The sequence below is a fragment of the Manis javanica genome, chromosome 4 (assembly GCF_040802235.1).
Source record: "Manis javanica isolate MJ-LG chromosome 4, MJ_LKY, whole genome shotgun sequence".
Lineage (NCBI taxonomy): Eukaryota > Metazoa > Chordata > Mammalia > Pholidota > Manidae > Manis > Manis javanica.
The window spans coordinates 181572954-181595066 of record NC_133159.1 but is presented as its reverse complement, the minus strand read 5'-3'; the positions used below and the strand labels follow the sequence as shown (position 1 = coordinate 181595066).

Genomic DNA, 22113 nt, shown 5'->3' with positions numbered 1-22113 from the left:
TCCCAGCTCTGCCGGCGAGGCCAGGCATCCCACACAAGAGGGCGGGGGAGAGACAGCCACACAGCCGCCCCCAGGGAGTGAATGCCCACACACAGGGGGACGGGTGCCCCATCAGCTTTAATGCAGACACGCTTCAAGGGGCCCACAGCCGCACTCCTCTCAGAGAGTGGAGTCAGTCACAGTAGGTGGGGACACGTGGGACTATCATCCAGCCAACTGCTGGGCTCTCTAAGATCACACCCAGCAACCACTCCACCAGCTTTGTCCACATCATGCAACTGTGTTATTAAAATCTCTCAAACTATTAAAAAAGTTACGTATTGTGAAATATTATTGCCTTCTCCAAACAGCAGCTACTTACAGGCTGGCGGAAGGTGCCTCCGCCCCCACCTCACTCAGTCCCACAGCCAAAGGTGAATCTTGGTAAGCAATTGTGGGGCGCTGCTTCGGGGCCCCAAGACAGTCTCTTGGTAGGACGGGGCTTCTGAGGAGGGATGCCCTCCTGCGGAGTCTGACTGGGGCAGCAGAAACCCTCCAAGTCCCCTGCAGTCCCAGGGATGGTCCTGACCCAGAGGAAGCAGCCAGTCCGCCTGGGGAGGGGCAGTGAGTTCACGTCTGACCACTCCGCTTTAGGAAAGTTTTGGCAGATTAGACAACCCACCCCGAGACTTAAAAGGCCTTTGTGCATGTGTCAGCTGTCACCCCGAAGTGGGGCACTTTCATGCTCAAAGCACCAGAAAGAAGGAAGCTGACTGCGAGGTCTTCTTTCAGACATGGAGCTCTGGGCTCATGTCAGGGAGGTGAGACCTGTCACCCACAGGCACACGGGACACAAGTCTGCCCGGAAGGAGCTGGGGGGAGCCTTGTCCGGAGGCACAGTGGCCCCGGCATTTTGCACAGGGTAAAAGGCTTGTCCCGCCCATACCAAGACCAGCAGGGCAAGTGCAACGGCGTGAGGGCGGCAGGGACCTGTGTAGGAGCCTGGATAGATGACAAAACCAGCCAGAAGGTGAGTGGTGTCCCTCACATGCGCGCCCTCCCTCTGAACTGCCAGCCCCAGTTCGCACCAGGCCCCGCCATGCTCCTGTTCTCACTTTCTCCATCCCCTGGGCCCCATTTCCCCTACTCTTCCACATCTTGGTGAAAGGATTTCAGCTTGTATTTGACTTAAAACACGACACGAGCCCACGTGTGAGTCTGGACTGTGCAGACTTCAGCTGTGACAGCGGATGAAGTTGCACCGCCTCCTAGAGGCCCGGCCTCCTGTGGCTCCCTCAGGGGAGGACGGTGGGGACTCGCATGCCAGGGGAGGGCAGCCTTGAACGGAGAAAGCCCGCACACACAAGCACCACCTGACCAGGCACTCACTCGGCACGTCTTCAGGCGGATTAGAGACTAGGCAGCAGCGGCAGGGTGGCGCTGTGCGGAGGGGGCGCCTCCGGATGGACAAAGGTCACAGCATCTTAGAAACTGGCTGATGAAAATGAATACATTGCTGAGATGATGGAAGGGAAAAGGGTGAACTAAGTCCTCCCTGCTGGAGGGGGCACAGTGCCTGAGTGTGAGTTGTGCCACACGGTGACGCCCCAGGTGGACTGGCCTTGGCAGCCAGGTCCGTCGCGAGGAGCCAGCCTGGGGGGCCCCATGCTGTCCCAGTGCAGTGGGACGCCAAACAGGGAGGCAGGAGCCACAGAGCCACTGTAACCAAGAGCTTCATATTTTGAGAAGAAATTTCTATAAAGTGGTAGTAAAATAAGTGAAAATAATGAGACTTCTCCCCAGAAATGTTCTATGAATGTAGAAGCCACAGCAGCCGGGAAGACGGTATTCATTACAAACGGGCCTCATTACCGCCTGGCTTGGGAACCACAAAACCAAATCTGCTTACTGAAATTCCTTTTTCTTATAGACTAAGCAAGACTGAGAAAAAAAATCTAAAAATAAAAAAACATAATAGCATTTTCTTTTAAATGGAGGAATCTCTCATGTAAGCCACAGAGATCAAGAAGTCGTATTTACTCAGAAACAGATCTAAGGCGGGTGGCGGGGACCTTCTGGACCTTTATGTCTTGATTTTTTCTAAAGTAAAAAATTCTGAAGTTTGGAGTTTGTCCTGGTATAAAAACATTAACATAGTTCACCCACTCACATGCAGTCCCACTTGGCCAGGTTACCAGGCAGGGCACCACATGGTACAGCAAACGGAAGTGCTGACTGTGTCGGCTGAACACACCTGCTGAACCGTACTCAGAGGCCGGCCACTCGGACCCTCAACACACCTACAGGGGCTGCTCACAACGGACTTAGGCTTCTAGAGCCACCAGCTTCCAGTCCCTGTCCCTCAGCACAACCACAAAGAAAGCACCTTCCTTGATGCCGTGAGGGGAAAAGTGTGGATCATTCTGGACACTGGTGGCCCGTCCCAATCAATCTTGACAATAAGCTTTTCTAAAATGCAAACCTGAAATCAGAACTCATGCTTTCTAATTGCACAGTTCGACTTGGATATTGATTTTCCAGCCGTGTGCAGTCCTCGCCTAACGGCTTCAGAAGGTGAGGGCACACTGACAAAGAGCACACAGCAGCTCCAGGGAAAGTGTGAAGACAGCCAAAGTATTTGTGGGGTGGGGACAGACCGGGGAAAGAGGCGTGTCTCACAAGAGTAGCTTTGGGGTGAGAGCGGGGCTCCAGCCACTCTGCCCGACCCCACGTCCACGTTCCCTCCCCGACACCCATCCCCACTCAGGATGCATTTTGAAAACTGCCTGCTGTTAGGGACAGTTAATTATGTTTTCATTGTAAAATTAAAATTAAAAAGCACACACCCACTTCCAGGATTTAACTGACTTTGTGGCATCACCAGGCAAGGGAGAGGGTGCAGAGTAGAAAAGACGCCCATCCGCATACCCCTCGGAGGCTTGAGTACAGTCACTGGCCGAGGACGTCAGCGAGCAGGGAGAGAAACACCGTGTGTTCCCGAGGAGGACCCGGTGGCTGCAAACTCCAAGTCGGGCTTGAGGGAAATAATGCTACAGACGCCAAAGTCCTCACATGTAAGGGTGTTTACTTCTACTTTCCAATCTTTGTTAACCACTTTCAATAATGAGAGTGAAGGTTTCTTCCCAAGAAACAGAGCACATTTCATGGAAAAACAACGGCTCTGGCCCTCTGGAGCCTGGTCCCAGGCCCTTCCGCCTGTCTTCTTGTAAAGTGTTTCTTCATGTCCTTTGTCCAATTCTAAATTGGGTAGTTTTCCCTTAGTTTGGAGTTTTGAGTTTTGAGGTATCTTTGTATGTTCCGGATACAAGTCCTTTGTCAGCTGTGCAATTTGCCAATATTTCCCCAAGTCCGTGGCTTGTCTTTTCACTCTCTTTGCAATGTCTTTCAGAGAGCGAACATTTTAAACTAAACGAAGTCCAGTCTGCCGTGCACGTTGTGCTCAGGGTGTCGAGCTGCCATGCTCACTTTCAGCCTGAGAAAAGTGACAGGACGGGGGCTGGCTATCCCGACACCAGAGTCAGGTAAAGGGAGGCCTGAGTATGGGGAGGACCAGGGAGACGTCCAGAGACCGGCTGCAAGAGAGAGCCGCCCAGGAAGCTGAACTGAACCAAACACCGTGCTCTTCAGTAAACCCGGGGCCGAGGGTGGTGAGGGCGGGCTTCCAGCCACTCCATCCAACCCCACGTCCACGTTCCCTCCCAGGCCAGCAACTGCACTGGAGCTTCTGCGGGGGTGCAATATTGTATCAGCCAAATAATTTAAAGAATGCATATTTTTAAATTATGTGATTTTTAAAGCTGTTTTTACTCTGGAGAACCCTGAGCATGTGATACTGTTCGGGGCACAGCTCGAAGTGGCCACAGCCATGCTGAGTCCCGGAAGGAGCGCGGACTGGGGTGCTGGCCTCACGTGGAGACAGAGGTGTGGGCTGGGGTTGGGCTTCATGCCGCCCACCTGATGTGGGAGGAACAGTGACTGCCCCCTTCACAGGGGACTCCGGAAATACAGAGAGGCAGAAAGAAGACATCAAGGACATTTTAAACCGAGGACTGTCTGAGAAGACTGCCAGCAGCGAGTGGCCGCAACGAAACGCAGCTCTACGGAAATTTTAATGGGTACGGCTTATTTGAGGAATTATATGTATATGCCAACAGACGGATAGCTAATGGAGTATTTCAGAACTCAGAAATGGGGGGAAATAAGACCCAGAAGAGAGAACACAGCAATAGCTGCTAAACAGAGTTCTAATAAAACAGCTTTGCAAAGCTCTGAAATCTCAAGGAACCAGACCAAACAGATCAGTTGACCAGACAGAGCTACTATTGTATCATAAAAAAAATTCTTTTCCATGTGGTGTTTCTTGGGGATCACACTGTCTGTTGGGCGTCTGTGAACTGCCCTCTAGGCCGCGGTGACTCCGGCCTGCAGCCCCTGCTCCGGCCACTGTGTCTGTCAGGGCAGATGGCCTCGAGTCCGGCTCCCCTGCGTGCAGCTTTACCCCGGTCCTCAGCTGGCCCGCAAGGCTCCCGCTACCTTGCTTCCGGCTGGCCAGCACGCTGACCTGCCGACACATCTCGGCCCCGCACTCCTGGCCTGGTGCTTGCCTTTCTGACAAAGGCTTCTCAGCAGCTGTCAACCAGGGGCTGGCTTCAGGAGGACCAGGACCAACCCTCGAGTGGCGGGGCTGCCAAGCTTTTTACGTGCCCTGCTGCCACCAATCAGTGTTACGCTGGCTCTTTCTTGTCATAATGTTCCATTTTCCTTGCAAACAAGAGCACCTGGAGTCACTAGATACAGTGGCCAACCAGTCACATGATCTCCTGGGACATTTACAAAGTATAAAAGGAGAAAATATACTCAGTGATTGCTGGCAGGTGTCCCATTTATACTTTGTTGATTCCTTCTTTAAGATTTATTTCTACATGTAAAATACATGTCTATATTATCAGAAACATTTTTTAAAGATGGAAAAAAATTGGAATCAATTAATGCTGCTCCTCCCAGAGTGAACTACAAATATATCATTTCATGACTTTTTAGTGTGTGCTCACGCACAGAACTAGGCATTGTTCTGAAAATTCTCTCGGAAGCCTCCTGCGCGGACTGACCTCCATTTGCTTTCTTCCCAGACACCATGTCTGACAGGCCACTCTGCACCAGCACGACTGAAGCTACTACCACATTCTTTTTATTTGCCTGAGAGTGAGCAACCCCTCACTGGGAACCCCCGTGGGTGGGAAGGGGCCTTGATCCATTCCACCACACGGGCCTTCTGACATGATATTCTAGAATACTGTTCCGGATACACAGGCAAGGAGCTTTCTAGGGGAGAGACCTAGAGGAGGGTCTGTGTTTCCTGACTAATTTTAATTCACCTCAGCCATGGCTGTTTGAATACACGATTTTGCCTGTCCGACTTAGAAAACGATGGGCTTGTATGTTAATTCCAGAAGAAACATGCTCAGAGGGGAGGATGCAAGGAGCGCCTCCCACGTGAACTGGGTGAGCACCCAGAGGACCAGACAGAAGGCAGAGCCACGAGAGGGGTCTCGGGCCCAGAAGTTCCCGGCAGGGGGCACACGAGCTGGCACACCGGCCTGGAAGGCCAAGGAGGGGCCGTGTGACTCGTGGCCCCAGGGAGGGCGCCTCCTAAGCGGACCTCTTCACCTGCTCCATGATGGGACATGGAACTGGGCTTGGGGATGGGAAGGTGCAGAACAGTAGAGGGAAACCGAAGGCAACACGCGGACAGCAGCCCACGTTCTGGCACCGGCAGGCAGGGCGCGAGACGGTCTGAAGGAGCAGTAATCCATTCTCGCCTTAGCAGAGTGCGAGAGCACGTTCACACGCTCAAAGGATTCAGCGTTTTTGCTCCCCAAATTAGCTATGTCTTATGCAAGCCCTGGTGTGACCGTCACAGCTGCAGCCTTAACCGGAGAAGAAAGGCGCGCCCACCTGAAGGGGAGCCTCCCCTCGGCAAAGGACGTGCCCCCGGAGCCAGAGGGAGAAGAGGAGGCCCCAAGGCCCCGAGGCCCAGGCTCTTACTTACTTTTCTATCAAATCCAGTGTGACTCCAGGCACCAGACTAACGCATTTCTGCATGCAAAACCTGCGGGGAGAGAGAGACAGTGATCACACGGGCGGGCACGCCACAGGGGAGGCGCGGCGGGGCGGCTGAGGCGGAGGCCCACTCGCTGATGAGGACCCCCTTCGGGCCTGGGCGCGAGCAGGCTGGCCGCAGCGGCGGGGGCAGAGTCCCTGGGGGGACATGGGGCGTGGCCCAGAAGGAAGCTCCCACCCAGGTCCCGGGCACGCCAGCCTTTTCTGTCTTTTTCCCTTCTTAGGAAAGTACACACGGGAGAGCGGTGAGGACTGAGCGCCTGTGAACGACCTCGGAGCACAGCCATGAAACCGGGGAGGACAAAGACAAGGGAGTTCAGTCACATCGTTCCAATTATCATGAAGGCGTGTGGTCAGAGCCAAGGGACCTGACGCTCGCAGGCAGGTGCTCCTGCAGAGCCGGGCCGCTGGCGGGGCCCCTCCTGCTACGTGCACAAGCGGGAGGCAGGACACTGTCCACCTTCCTGTCAGGGCCACCGGCACTCAGCACAGAATCAATAGTAACAGAGGGTGCCCGGCACCAGGGCATACATACAGTGCGAGAAATGTCAAACGCTTAACTCACCTGCTTTACAAATTAAGAATAACGCCCTCTAAGAAAATGGGCAGGCACACTGCGGGGACTCACACCTACCAAATGCATTCAATGCACCACTAGTTGACAGGATAAGTAGAGGAAGATGGTGGGCCCAAGGGAGGGGACAAGCCCACAGACAACCAGGCCTCACTCAGGGAGACGAGTGTATGGTGGCCACATGGGAAGACCGAGGAAGAACCAGGACGCAGGCACGGCTGTGGAGATGGCACTGGCGGGCAAACGGCTCCTGGGAGGCAGCCTCCGGGGCTGCGGGTAATGCCAGATGGTGGCACCACACCCGGCCAGGCTCCCACCCTGACCCCAGGAGGCAGCCCCTCCCCGTCCACAGCCCCAGCGCCGAGACCTCTGCCAGCTGCTCAGTGACACTCCAAGCAAACCCTTCCGTGCCTCCACCTTCAGACAGCGTGGCCCAGCCCACTGCCACCCTGCGCTGCAGCCATGCACACGCAGCCCCAGCGGTTCCAGGACTGGCAGGACCCGGGGGGTGAGGCCATCTGCAGGAAGCGCATTTTCAGTCTAATTCCAAGTCCTTTGCAGACCATGCTGCTTTGTTGTTTGTCATTTCATCTGTAATGTACTTATTGACCGGGACATCGGCGTTCCAGTAATGGCAGAATAATTTGTACCGACTAATCCTTTTGCCAATAACAATAAGCAGCTCTGGACAAAACAGAAACAGCAACCATCTGAGCACAGCAAGGGGCAACCACACACAGGCAGGAACAGAGGGGCACCACCCTTAGAAGCACAGCAGCTCCGGCGAGGCCCACCTCTGCCCAGCGTCTCCCACGGGGGCTCCTCAGCACACGCAGCACCTGGGAGCGGCGCTCACCGGGCCGAGGGGCCGGGACTGAGGACTCAAGGCGCCTGGAGCCCCAGCGAGGAGGGAGCCCAGCTCTGTGAGCTGAAATGCTCTCCTGGGGATTTCAGCACCTGCCAGTGCCCACGCAGACAGGGAGAGCCAGCCCACCGAATCAGAAGGGCTCGTCAACACCAAGGGCTCCCACGGGCACCCTGGAGAGGGTGCCTTAGTTACAACCAGCTCTGGGATTCAGAGCCACACCCGGCACTCGGAGCAAAGCCAAGGGAGGCCAGTCCTTCCACCAGTGACCACAAGATCACCGAGCCTGCCTGCAAGGACAGAGCAAGACCCCCCCGACAGGAAGATAACAGAACCCACGTTCCTTGGTGTCGCATCCACATTGGAGTTCACTGTCTAAAATCAAGAGAAAACACAGTTAATAAAACTAGATTCATAGTTGGCCAGACTTTGGAATTAGCAGCCTTTAAAATTAAAAATAGCTTAATTATTGGATGGAAAATAAGCATTTTTATAAATCTGCTGAATTATAAAGTTCCATTAAATAGGAAACTAAAAATAGGGACATCACGCATTAGAAGACCCATGGTGTGGTATCTGCGTAAAAGCAGCAGACAGATGAGTCACTGATGACCGAGGCTCACGTCAGCCAATAAATCAGCTCCCTCTGCACATCCCAGGACGGTGGACGATCAGCTTCGGGTGCCACACGATCTGTTCCTTCCCCTCTGGAGAGTGTCCCAGGAATGAGGGCGAACCCCAGGAGCAGCACAGTCAGAGGCGATACGAGCGCCTCCCAAAGGCCCCAAACTGGATATTAATAATTGTAACAATAACCACAACAGTGGGCGCTTAGTGAGCGCTTACTAGGTGGCATGGGGGATGGGGCGCATAAACAGATTTGGGCCTTTCTTACTCCACTCACCATCCCCCGCAGTCGCAGTCGGGGGCTCCTGTCCGCCCTGGCCACGCCCACCTCCTGCCCGCCGCCCCCGGCCTGGCTTTCTCAGCCGGCACTAGGGCACCGGCTGGGTCATTCTTCATCAAGGGAGGCAGCATCCTAGCCTCAACCCACACGAAGCCAGCAGCTGCAACAACACAAAACCTCTCCCTACATGGGCTGTGCAATGTCCCTGGGAGCAGAATCATCCCCCTCAAGAGGCACAGCCCCAGGCCAAGCACCAGCGTCTCCCACATTTTCCAGAAGAGTCTCTCTGTTTCTACTCCTTCCTGCCCACCTTACCCACTCCCAGCCCATTCTCTACCCAGAGCAAGCCTTCTAAGAGGAAATGTTGAAGTTGGTCATTCCATCTGCTCGAAACCCTCTGGAGGCTCCCTGCCACTCAGAATGAAGTGCAAAGCCCTTACCCAGGCCCCCGGAGACCCTGCAGGGCAGGCTCCTGCCACTGCGCCCTTCATTTCCTCCCCTGCCCCCTGCTCAACATACCGAGCACAGACCCACCAGAGGGCCTCTGCACCCGCCGCTCCCGCTGCCTGCACCACCCTTGCTGGACTGAAATTTCTATGGTCTCTGAGCAGCCGAAGGGAAACAGCACCTCCGCTCTCCATGGCCCCATGACAGTGTTTTATTATGCATTAGGTTATTATCTGTCTCCGTCACGGGAAGTGAGTACAGACAAGGGGTACAAGGCGTTCTCTGTTCTGTTCATCACATCCCCAGTGCTTGGGACGGCGCCTAACAGTTTTGATACTCAGTAACTGCACGGCCACAAGTAAATATGGTAGAAGAGCGACTTGGCAGTGTTGATGGATTCTAATATTCATATATATTCTCTTTTCCTGTCACTCTTGAAAATAAGTGCTTCCAGATTTTTATGAATGACAAATTAATGTTAAAAAAGATACTCAGCTCTGTAACCTTGTAAAGCATCATGCGACTGTTGGATGCCATTGTTTTTGAGAATGGAAATATGTTAATTTTTCTAATTAAAAAAAGGTACTAACCATAAAAAATTAAAAGTACAGAAAATTACAAGGGAAAATAACCCAAAATCCTGACATTTTCACATTTACCTTTTACAGAAAAGGTCCAAAACAAACAGTAAGATGTGTCAGGGAAAGTGAAGTCTGTCCCAGCCACCGCCAGACTGTGCGCGGCGCATGCGTATGTACAACTCCCACCCTCCGGACTGTGTGCGGCGCATGCGTACCACCAGTACCTACACTTAGGTTTGTCAGGTTGTTTCCTGTCCAGAACAGAATTGTGCCTTATATGCTACAACTTTTTTTTCCCCTGACATTTCAAACATTCAATAAAGTTGAAAGAATTTTAGTAAAAACATGTATCCCCCGACTTAGGCTCCGCCATTATCATTTGCCTACATTTGCTTCATTACATCTGTCTTTTCATCCATTAATCATCTCCTTTTGTCGCATTTGAAGATACGGTACATGTCCCTTTAGACTCTTCAGCACACATACCTGGATCTCAATATTCGTTTATTGCTTTTGTCTTTTGACGTAAAATTACATGTTATCAAGTGCACACATCTTACACAGACACTGGTTTGTGACAAATACATACACCTATGTAAGCAACCCAAACTCCTCCGAAACCACTGCCAACATCCCGGAAAGGTCTCTCTTGCATTTCCCAGTCAATTCTGACTTCCCCCCCAAAAACCCTTCTGATCTTCCCGCTGGTTTATTCCTCCATCTAGAACTTCATATAAGCAGAGCTATCCAGTGTGTACTTTTACATAAGGCCTCTCACAGTCAGCATGATGCTTTGAGGCTTACCCACATCCTGCCTGCATCATGGACTTACGTTTTATTGCTGACTGGTACTCCACTAGAGAAACGCACCACGGTTTATGCGGGTCTGTAATTTTTACACATGTATCGTGGACAATATAAAAGCTGACACACAGAAGTTACCTTTTTCAATATCTGAAGGAACCTGTTCGTTGGAACACTAAGTCGTCCTCAGGATGCATTCTTAGGACTGGAGCTGCCTGATAAACGGGCACCCGTGTGCTGAAGGACTACGCAGAGGCGGACGACTCTCCAGAAGGGAAGTGCCGTTTACTGTCCCAACAAAGATGATCGTACCCTTTCTTGTTTTAACTTCTTGTTAATACTGGGTTTATAAACACTAAAGAAAAAACACAAACCATCTCTGCCCTCTGCCCAAGTGAACGACAGGTTATTTGAATTTCTTTGATCACTGAGGTTAAGTGTGAGTTAATAATTTTTTGGGGTCTCTGTGTTTTTCCTGTCGCCTGTTTTTATCCCCGTTACATTTTTCTATAGGAGTACTCCTCATCTGACTGATCCGAAGAATGTTTTATTTTACACATTAACAGAACTAACCCTTTGTTACATGTTACACAGTTTTTCCCAATTTATTATTTTATTTCAAATATTGTTTATTGTCTTCCTTGCCAGATAAAACTTGAAATTTATGTTTATAAGCATACCTTGAAAATACTGCAGGTTCGGTCCCAGGGCCCGGCAGTGAGGCGAATATGGCAGCAAAGCTAGCCAAAGGCATTTTTTGGTTTCCCAGAGCGGATAAAAGTTATGTTTACACTATGCCCCAGTTTAAGTGTGCAATAGCATTACGTCTAAAAAAACAGTGTATATAACTTAATTAAAAATACTTTATTGCTAAAAAAAAAAAAAGAGCTAAATTAACCATAGTCTGAGCTCCCAGGAGTCCTAATCGTTCGCTGGTGAGGGTCCTGCCTCCGGGTTGGTGGCTGCTGACTGATCAGGGTGGTGGCCACTGGGCGGCTGTGGCCACTTCTTAAAATAAGACAGCCGTGAAGTGCGCAGGATCAGTTGATCAGTTGACGCTTCCTGTCACCAACGGGGTCTCTGCAGCGGGCGATGCCGTTTGAGAGCGTTTTCCCCGCAGTCGGGCGTCGGTCTTCTTATAGCTGCTGCCGCCTTCGCTCAGGCCTGGTCCACATCCTCTGCCGTCATTTCACGCGGCCACAGCGTCCTCAGCGGGAGCAGGTTCCGCCTCGAGAAGCCCCGTGCTCTGCTCACCCCCAGGAGGCAGCCCCTCGTCTGTGCGAGTGTGGAGACGAGGTGCAGCAACCCGGCCCCACTGTCGGGCCCCGCTTGCGATCCAGCTCCCGAGCTGTCCTCCCGCGTCTGCAGCCCGTTCCTGCACTGGGTCTGAGCCCCTCGGAGTCGCCCCTGAGGGCCGGGGTCCCCTCCCCAACTCCCCTTAATGCTGGTCTTTTGACCTCCTCCCATGAATCATGAATGTTCTTAATGGCATCTAGAGTGGGGAGTCCTTTCCCGAAGGTTTTCGGTTCACTTTGCCCAGATCCACCAGACGAATCATTATCTGTGGCAGCTACAGCCTTAAAAAAGTGTATTTCTCAAATAAGACTTGAAAGTCCCCCAGCTGGTAATTTTTCTAGTACTTTTGTGAGTTTTTTGTATTTAAATATTCAGTATATTTAGAATTTTTTTAAGTTAGAGGTAGGGATTTTAAAATTTCAAATGTGTCATGTGGCCCAAGTGTAAGACATTGAGTGATTCACTTTTTTTCACAAATGATAAATTCTTATATACATAGATCATGTTTTTGGAACTTTCTATTTTGTTCCATTGACTGGAATGTCTACTCTTATTCCCATTGTACCTTCACAATGCATTTTAGTAACTGGCAGGATACATTTTCTTTCCCAAATCTTCTTTTTTTTAAATATTCATGACTGTTCTCAAGCATTTACTCTTCTAGTTGGCCTTTAAAATAACTTTGTCAGTATTGTGTTAAATTTATGGTTTAATTTAGGGAGAATTTATATCCTTAATTTACCGGATCTCATCATGTAATAGTGTGGTCAATCCTTTCGTTTATATAAACGTCCTTTCCTATTAATCAGGAGGGCTTTCTGGGATTTTCTATATGTATGTCTAATACTTCAGCTAGTTTATGTTTTTGTCATTATTTGCTACTGTTGCTATTGTGTATCAGATTCCCTCTCCTTCCCAGTATTTCCTTGCTAGCTGTTTTTAATATAAAAAGTTGCAACAGTTTAAAACAAATTATTGTGAAGTATACCATATATGAAAAGCAAATATGATATAGATGTGAGTTTAAGGAACAATTAGGTAAATTAACCACCACCGAGATTAGGAAACAGCACATGACAGAATGTGCAAGGCCCGTGTGTGCCCCCACGGTGCCTGCTCCCGCCCCCTCCGGAGCAGCCTCTCCGACTTCTACAGTATCGATTTGTGTGTACGAATTCATTTACTGATCAGTCACTATGCTGAATACTCATGTTATTACTAATAGTTTTCCAACGTACTTTATTGGGTTATTTTTTCGCAGAGTTGAAATTCAGATCATACATAAATAATGCAAATGTGCCTTCTCTTTGGAGCACGAAGACCTTTTGTTTTGTTTCTCATCTAATTACTATATTGACAAGCACTTCCAGAACAGTTTGTTGAATAAATTAAAGTCAGTATACATCCTTCTCTTAGTTCTAATTACATTAATGGAAACTCAAAAATTGAGGTATTAGAGTATGATGACGGCTGCTAGCTCAGAAGAAAACTTCTTTTATGTGAAGTATTTTATTATTATTGTAAGTTTTTATTAAAATCCATTTTTAATTTTATCAAATAACTTTTCTCCTTTCACCTATTAAGATGATGGATTATATTAATAGGCAGCCTAATAGAAAATCATCAAAGCGGCCCTGGAATGAATCTCACTTGGCCGAAGCTTATTGTTCTCTTACGGTACTGCAGTGTTCTAATTACCACTGTTTCATTGTGAACATGTCTCGGCGGCTGTGTGTGCGCACGTGCGTGTGTGTGTGCGTACACGTACACGCTGTGTGAGGTGTGGCATCCCAGCCACGGTAATTTTTTGAAAAAAATAAGAAAGCTTTTATTTGTTGAACTATGGCACATGCTTATGTACTGTTTTGTTACCATTTGTTCTATTCCATCTTTCAGAATAATTATCTGTATGTTGAATCTTCATTGTTTTATGTTCCATGCTTGTCATTTTGTATTGCTTCCATTGTTGTATTACCAACTCTACTTCTGATTTTAAGGTCCTGTGGATTATGGAATTAAACTTGGTTTCTTAAACTTTTTCCTTCTCTTTGCTAGCTCTTTTTTCATCTTGATGTACTATTTTATCATCTCAGTATTTATTTTTTTTCCACAGAGACCATTTTCCTGTAATTTCACTGAGGGCGCAAAGCATATGCTGTCCCCTTTCTGGGGAGTGGTAGGAAGGCCTCTGCACCACACTGCATGAACGCTGGTGGGGTGACTCTGGGCAGGCGCTGGTCACCAGGAGCCCAACACTGGATGGAGGACGGGAACATTCACCCCCAGGCTGACCTCTGACTGCGGGAGAGAAGGGGGCTGGAGCCTGAGCTCTATACAAGCCTTGAATGAGGGGCGTGTGCAGAGCCTCCGGCTGGAGAGCTCACCAGGGTGCTTCCTGGGAAGGAGGCACACCCTCTGTTCTCTCCATCCCTGGGGGTTCCTCTCACCTAGAAAGTCTCGCTTCCTGGTGGTCTGGCTTTCAGCACTGCTGTGTGGCTCTGGCACGTGGTCCCAGCCAAGGGACACAGGTGAGGGATGGACCACAGGTGGTGACTTCAGTTTGGACCTCAGCCCCCAATGTGCCTGCCTGCTTTGCAGGGCCCACGGCCTGTGGCTCTATATTCCAACCAGAGGCAGTACTCAGTGGGGTGCGAGCAGAGGCCACTGCCTTGTGGGCACAGGGAGTCTCGGGGGCTTCAGGCAGTAGAGATGCCATCAAAGCTTTTAAGATCAGACGACTTGAACCTAGTCCTTCTGCATATGAAGCACATTGCCAGAGCTGTCAGCCTTTCTTTAAATATTCCTTTTTTAAAGGGAATTTGAGGAGACAGCTTAAGTAGCAATAAGATACTATTAAAGTACCACAAATTCCTTGGTTCTCATTTAATCCAGGAGGTTTAAGAAAAAACCAAAACCCCATATAAAACCAGTGTGTCAATCATCTGGTATCTGTTACTAAATTAAAAAGTATGCCACTTGGTATTATTAGAAAAAAAAAGGAGAAGATACTTCCCTAATTCACCAACCTTAACGAGCTGCCGCTGTAACTGCATAGAACAGCTTCCTCCTTGCTCGGGACAGCTTCACATTAGCCAGGCTCCTCAGCCTGATTCCAACCTTAAGGCATTTTTACCTAATAATCTAAAAATAACAAGGACTGTGTCTACACTACCTACTGACAAAGATAAGAACCTGCCTGGAGGAAGACAAGCTGGGTCAGAGGGGGTGGCCGCGGAGGACAGGAACTTGGCAGTCACGTGCACAGAGCTCTGACCCTCTTACTGCTGGCGTCTCTGGAGCCTCGGCTCTGCAGTTCTTCATTAGAAAGTGTCCTCACATGCATTAAAAACCTGCCAGTGGTGATGAGGGAAGGCTGCAGGCGGGGGCTGAGGCCGCCATCCCTTGGAAGCAAGAACTCTAGTAAAGGGTAAACAGTGCTAATGGCAGAAAGGGGAGGTTTTCCACGAAATGCACCTGTTTATTTTCACACACGGCAGCTGGGCTGTCATTTATCCTTGTCTAGGAGGTAGGATGGCCTTGTGACAGACCCAGAAAGTTAGATGTATGTAAAAATTAAGTGATTCTTTTAAAGAACCAAACACTTTCTGCAACATCCCCCATGTTTATTCCCATCTGATGGGTTCTTTCTGTATTCAGAAGCTATGCCCCTAGTCCCCAATCCTTCCTCTGTACCAAACTTCACAGCCAGGTCAATTCACACCTGTGTCACAGGCCGGGGGAAACACAGGCCCACGGGAGGCCACCCGTGCCCGCCAGGAAGCCAAGCTGACAGCAACGCACGGCTCCAGAACTGCTGTGCGTCTGGTGGCCCTACGCCAAGCCCTGGTTCTACTCTGAAACACAAGCAAGGACACCGGCTGGAAGGATCTCCAACAGGCCTGGAGGCCAAGGTAAGCTGAGCAGGACATGGCTCCTGCTGCACCCACAGTCACGCCCGCTGGGCTCAGGGCACCCCCCGCACCCACTGGAGCACCAGGCACTGTCCCCCTGAGCCCTGGGCTAGCGTTCAGGCCCCGGGGTGGCCAGGTAGAGGAATCGGCCCTGACTCCAAGCCCAGCATGGCGGGCTCAGCCTGTAGGGAAGGCCGACCCGCTGCTGTGGCCCTGCTGGAGCTGACCTGCAGCCAGAGCACCCTTAGTTCCCACGAGGAGGCGCCGCTCTGAATAAGCCCCGTGTATTCTAAACCAGGGAAGTTCAAGTTCTCGCAAAAAACTTTGAATTTTCTGACTCCATTGCCTTTGGGCAGCACCAGTGTAACTCCTAAAGGACCCAGAGGCAGGGGCCTTCGCTCAGGCAATGGCACGGGGGCTGGGACAGCACTAGAGCGCCCCAGCTACCAGAGGCTCAGGCTGGGGAGGAGCATCTGTTCAGTGTCTCCTGCAGCCAGTTTGGAGGTATGCTTTCATTAGCCCTAGTTCTCAGGGGTCAGAAGCTTCTGGAACTCCCCAGGTTGTGGAGGGGATGAGGGGAGGGCCCCACACGCCCACGTGCCCACAGTGCAGAGTCCACACAGATACGATGCAAAATGGTGTTCCTCTCCATACTTGAGAGAACGGGATCGTTGCAGCTTTTCCACTCACTCAGGGAAAGCAGGAGAAGGGCAGAGGGCACCAAGGTGACAGCTTTGGAGGGGAGGACGGCCCTGCGCACGTGTAAGGCCCATGGGGGTGAAGACAGGGGCAGGGCGGGGGCAGACGCCCGGGGCACGGGGCAGGGGCAATTGCCGGCTCAGGGGAGGGCTGATGGGAGTGTCTGTGTGCACGTCCCCCCACAGCCGAATGCAGACCCGTCAGAGCATCAGCAGCTCACAGACGCCAAGGCGCGTCATCAAGTCCCGCTGAAGGTCCGGTGAGCGCGTCATTCCCGAGTCTCCATCGCCCGGGTCATGGCTGGCGCGCCAGCCGGTCTTGGCCATGGTGTGCCAGGCTGCCAAGTTCACACGGTGCTGCAAACCCTTGTCTACACTGTTGTCCTCCTTAGGATTTAAATCTTAATGTCTTTCACGTCCAGTATTTAAAGTTACACCAACTCCGTAACATCGCCTCTCTCCATCTCCCTTCCAACTCCTAAGCTCTCCCTGGGTGCCTTTCTCCACTCATGACTCCAGTCACACTTAGGGGAAGGAAACGCCTGGGACACATTTCCAAACATTAATAGCACTAATATGATGTTAATGTCTAGTGAGTGAAACATTTATCAATTAAGTAGATTGACAAGTAGCAATACTTCAGCTGCTTCTGGGCCTGGTAACTTAACAGAAGCACAAGGACATGAAATAACACTGCTGGTCTGAGGATGGGGGCTGGGAGGACAAAGCCGGGGCGTGGGGAGCCCACCCGAGGGAGCGCGTCCTCCACCGCAGAGGGGCACTGCAGCGCCGGCAGGTCAGTGAGGGCAACGAAGGCCGCTCCCCCTCGGCCTCTCTGGGCCCTCGTATGCCTCGGAGCCACTGGAAAAAGTTCCCAAGGGCATGGGAGTGGGGAAGAGCACACGGAGAAACTGAGCTAATTCCTGGCATTCTGGTGGCAAAGGAGTGAATGCATGCTCATCTTCCAATTACCCTTTAAATGTAAATTGTGTTCCTTAACATGCCTGACACACAATTTGCCCCTGTGCTCCTACCCTAGGTAGGAAGCTCGGAAATCATGCGATGCGGCTCTCCCTTCTATCACACGTGCTGACATCATCTACTTGTGCTCCTGGTCTGCAGTTGAGACACTTGGTCAGTGGCCCCGGACACCACCCGTCACCGAGATTCTCTCCAAGCCTGCCCTCACGGCTCCCAGGGCAGATGAGCCCTCGTGAGGAGGGCGCAGCCTCAGGGCCCACAGGATTTCAGACTTCCTGTTCGCAAGGGACAGCCCTGACCGCAGCAGAATTTTATGGCTCTTTCCATTAGCCGTGTTTACGGCACTGAAGAAGGAGTAGACAGAGATGCTGCCCCCCCGTGGGTCTCTCACTGACCCCTTCAGTGTGGCAAGAAAGCTACGTACACGCCTGCCCATCACAGGACACAAGTGACTACCTGGCTGGGTACCTCAATGAGACACTAGACAACTTGAGGACAGCAGTGGTGGCCTGTGGTTTACTGTCACTTATTTTTGTGGATGATTTTGGTATTTCTATGGGAAGAAGCTCATATCCATAAACAGAAAGCCAGTTTATTGCAACACACATATGCAAATAAGAGTTCAACCTATTACACCTAGTCCTGCAGGCTCATTCAGGTGTCATCTGCGCAGAGGCTGGGGACAGCCGAGGGGACGGGGTGTGGAGTGTTGCCCATCACTGAACCTGCGCGTCAAGTCATGGCACTGCTCTGCCAGTGATGGTGGCGGCTGCAAACCGCGAGGCTTGTTTTTATACTAAGATACAAGAATACGGTCCAAGCTATCGACATGGCCAGTCCAAAGCTGCAGCGCCACTGTCTAGTCCTTCCCGAGGACGGCCGAGCACGGCAGGGTCACTTGCCCCGGGAGCCACACACACACACACACTTAGGTTTGAGCTCATGCTTCTGTCCTTCCCTACAGGCCCGTGATTTTACCATCCGAATCCTCAATGAACATTCTTTTAATCAATTGCAGTATGTAGAGAATGTGATGAAAAAAACCACACTAACATTAAAATGGAAGAAAAAAAATTGAAAAGATGAGTTCATTGCAATTCCAAATATAATGCTTTTGAGCAAGGTGGGTAAACTGATTCCCAAGATGCACAAAACACGAAGATCCTCCTCCGGAGATCCGGACCCTGGGGTCCAGGGGTAGAAGCTTCCATGACCTAAAGAAGGTTGGTTGATTTTCTATCTGATGCCATTAAAAAAAGGACCCAAATAGCTCTTCCCAAAGTAAAAAGCAGAGAAGTGGCTGACTCTGACATCCTCTGACATAGAATAAGTGTGATCCTGTGTGGTTTTATGTGGTTTTAGAAAAACCAACTTGAAATGGATCAAAGACTAAATGTAATGGCTGAAGCTATAAAACTCTCAGAGGGAAATACGTGTGTCAATTTTCATGGATTTGGCAATAGTTTCTTAGATATGACATCAAAAGTATAAGCAATGAGAAAAAAACAGATAAAATGGAATTCATCTAAGTAGAAAACTGCTGAATCAAAGAACACTATGAAGAAAGTAAAAAGCTCACAGAATGGAAGAAAATACCTGCCAACATTTTTTGCAAATGAAATACCTGATATGGGTCTAGTATCTAGAATGTATAAAGAACTCTTACAGCTCAACAAAAAAAAAGCCAAAGACACAGTTAAAAAGCAAGCAAGGACCTGGACCGACGAGTGATGATGAATGACACCAGGGACGCAGAGACGCTGGACCTCTGCGCTGCCAGGGGGCCTAACATGGTGTGGCCCCTGCGCGAGACAGGCTGGTAGTTCCTCAAACCGTTGAACATAGGATTACTATGCAACCCCAAATTCCATTTTAGGTGTACCCGAGAGAACTGACAACAGGTGGTGACACAAAAATGGATATGCAAATATTAACTGTTCACAAGAGCAAAAAAGTGGAAACAAATGAAACGTCCATCAACATTTGGGCAGATAAACAAAATAATGAATGTAATAAACATATGTAATATATAAACATAAAATAAAAACCAAAGATAATGGATACTATTCATCATAAAAGCAATAAAGCCCTGATACATGCCACCGACTCACAAAAGGCTGCAGGTGATTCTGCATGTGGAGGGTCCATAATGGGCAAAGCAGATGGCATGCAGACTGCTGGTGGTCGCAGGGCCGGGGAGTATCTGCTCGTGGGTACAGGGTTCCTTGGGGCAACAGGAATACTGTGGAATTAGTGGTGGTGGCTGCACAGCATCATGAAAATACTTAAAAACACTGAGATCTATATTTTAAAATGTTGTAAATAGTGAATCCAGGTGATGAATTTGCTCTCAATTTTTGAATGATGCAAAGTAAATAAAGAAGACGCCATGCCCTGCTATCTAGAAAGCTGAGTACAAGGGCTCTCCCTTCCCCAGCTTCTGAGTCCCGAGCAGGGAAACTTAAATTTGGAAATAAAATGCTGGATAATGAAATAAAATCATAATTCTAAAATTTAAAACTAAAACACAAAAAATATATAATGCTAATTAAGAACAATTATGTGCAAATATGGACAAAAGGTATGAAAAAGCATGGAAAACTAAAGCAGTTGATTTACTGGCCAGGTGGAATTCTGGGTGATTTTTCTTTCATTTCTTCCTTTTCATTGTTTACTGTTGTGCTACTCTTGGTTCAGTAAGTTAAAAGAAGGCGAAGGCTTGCTCCAGCGTTCTCACGATGACAGGGGTTTCTGGGTCACTCGGTCTGAAGAGCAGAGCGCGGGGAGCGGGCTCCTTCCGCCTCCGGCCCTGGGCCGCTGCCCCGGGGGGGCTGCCCTTGCCCGACACTGCAGGCCGCGTGGCCGTGGAGCAGTGCCTGCTCTGGCCCCGCTCCTCGCCTGCTCCACAGTCCCCTGCACCGGGGAAGGGACACAGAGGGCGGGAAACAGGCAGAGGGCGATCCAGGCAGGCAGGATTCGAGAACAGTGTGGGTGAAACGGCTGAAAACGAGAATTAAAAGGCTTTGCATTTCCTTCCCCGCTGGGGACTCTCCGGTTCTGGAGGAGGCCCCGTGCTCCAGGCCCGGCATGGTGGCGGGGGCACAGGCTCAGCTGAGGGGGAGGCCCAGGCAGGCTGCCAGGCGGGCCGGCAGCAGACCGACACCGTGCGGGGGCGCACACGACGAGAAAGGGCGGCCGATGGACACGGGGCCCACGGGCAAGCGTGCAGACAGGCAGAGGCACCCTGAGGAGAGCGACGGCGCACCTGGGGACTGGGCCAAGGAAGGCCAAATTTTAAAGGAAACAATGTAAGGACATGAAAATTTCCTGCGCCAGAAGGGAAGGCATGGGAAGACTGAATGCTCGAGGACGGACAGTGTCTGAGTCCTCTGACTGCTTTGTGGCACCTCACAGCCTGGCAAATGGTGAAATTCAGATGTGACCCTGCGGGACCTTCCAGGCCAATGCAAACACACGTCACTCAGCCTCACAAGGGGTCAGCGCCGTCCTGCGGGGCTCCAAAAGGTCTGTGGTGCCCCCAGAGGAGCGCTGGCTCTCACAGGAACCACGGAGCAGCAGTGATGAGATCACCACGCGGTAACATCGGGCTGCGTTTATAAAGCAGGAGCGCGGAGCAGCGCTCCGCTGTCAGTGAGCAGCCAGCTCTGTACCAGCAGCAGGGATGCTTGATGCCTCGTGCTGGCTTTGACGAGCCCTGGGTTATTAGCAAGAGCAGGCGTGCAGCCACAGGGAGGGCGTGCCGTGAATGACGGAGCTGCCTACGGTCAGCACTACAAAGGTTCACATTTCTGCTGCCGCTCCCATGCCAAAAGTGCCTTCCCGTATCGCCTCGCGAGCCCCCTCCGTGAGAAGCAGAGGGGAAGGTCCAGAGAGCTGAGGACCAGAGCGGTGCCTGCTGCCAAGGTGGGCTGGGGCCACACTGGTGTCAGACTCTCAGAGCCACTGGTTTCTCAGGATACCTCGGCATCAATTTACACTAACAGAATAAAAGCCTTTACACACTTGAGGTGTTTTTAAGAAACGTGACAGCCAGTGCTCCTGTGAATGGACAGGGTGGACACCACGGGAGGGGACGTGCAAACTACAGCCTGTGTCCTGAGAAGGGCCCATGTCTGTGGGCGCCAGGCCTGGCCTGGCCGTCGCGCCCTGGAGTTGTCTGGAGGGCGCTCGGCGGGTCAGCCTGTCTGCAGAGAGCAGCGCATACAGCAACGCTATGTGCAAGGAGCCACTTTGTTTTCCAGAAAGACTTTCTGGCAGCCACGCGATGACAACATGTCCCTGACAATGGCACATCCGTCCTGGGGTCTGTCCAGAGCCTGCCAGGGGGGTGAGCTGTACCAGCAAAAGAAACAACAAATAGCACCCAGCACGGAGGGCGGCGTCCGCCTGCGAGCAGAAGAGATGCCGGGCTGGGAATGGGTTCAGGCTCCAGCATCCTCGGTGTGAAAAATGCCCCCAGTCGCCTGCCTTGGAGCAAAGTACAGGCATAAATCAAAATAAAGAGAGGCCCTTTCCACAAGCTTCAAGCTCAACAATTGGCAAGGGAGTGAGAGAGAACAAGAGAGACTGGCCCATAAAAAGCGGAGACATTTTAAATGGCTGCTTTTCCACATGCTCGTGGAATATACTGCCTCAACAGCAGCGTGGGTATTGAAGCCCATGCCAGCAGAGGGGTCCAGCGGCCCCTGCGCCACACTGTCTCAGCCTGCAGGAAAACCCCCTCGGCCGTACCTCGGGCACAGTCACTCTGAGGGTGTTGGTGAAGCCCCCTGTCCAGAGCGGTAAACGGCGCCCACGCCTGCCTGGCTGGCTGGCATCAGCTGTGGGAGGAAGGCTGCTGGGCGCCACCAATTTGGCCACACACACCGCCCGGCGCCACTTTCTCTGACAGGAGGGCCCTCTGTGACC

General features: G+C 51.0%; 1 protein-coding gene across 9 annotated transcripts in view; it reads right to left on the bottom strand.

Moving 5' to 3' along the window:
• RPTOR (regulatory associated protein of MTOR complex 1) overlaps positions 1-22113 on the bottom strand; it is a 319152-nt gene that overhangs the window by 128794 nt on the left and 168245 nt on the right. For 8 of the 9 annotated variants that reach the window (XM_073236062.1, XM_073236061.1, XM_073236056.1 and 5 more), the window contains one exon: positions 6050-6109. The exons of the other annotated variant lie outside the window; for it this stretch is intronic. In XM_073236062.1, the coding sequence (XP_073092163.1) occupies positions 6050-6109 (60 nt within the window). The remainder of the gene's footprint in view (positions 1-6049; positions 6110-22113) is intronic. 9 annotated transcript variants of the gene reach the window in all.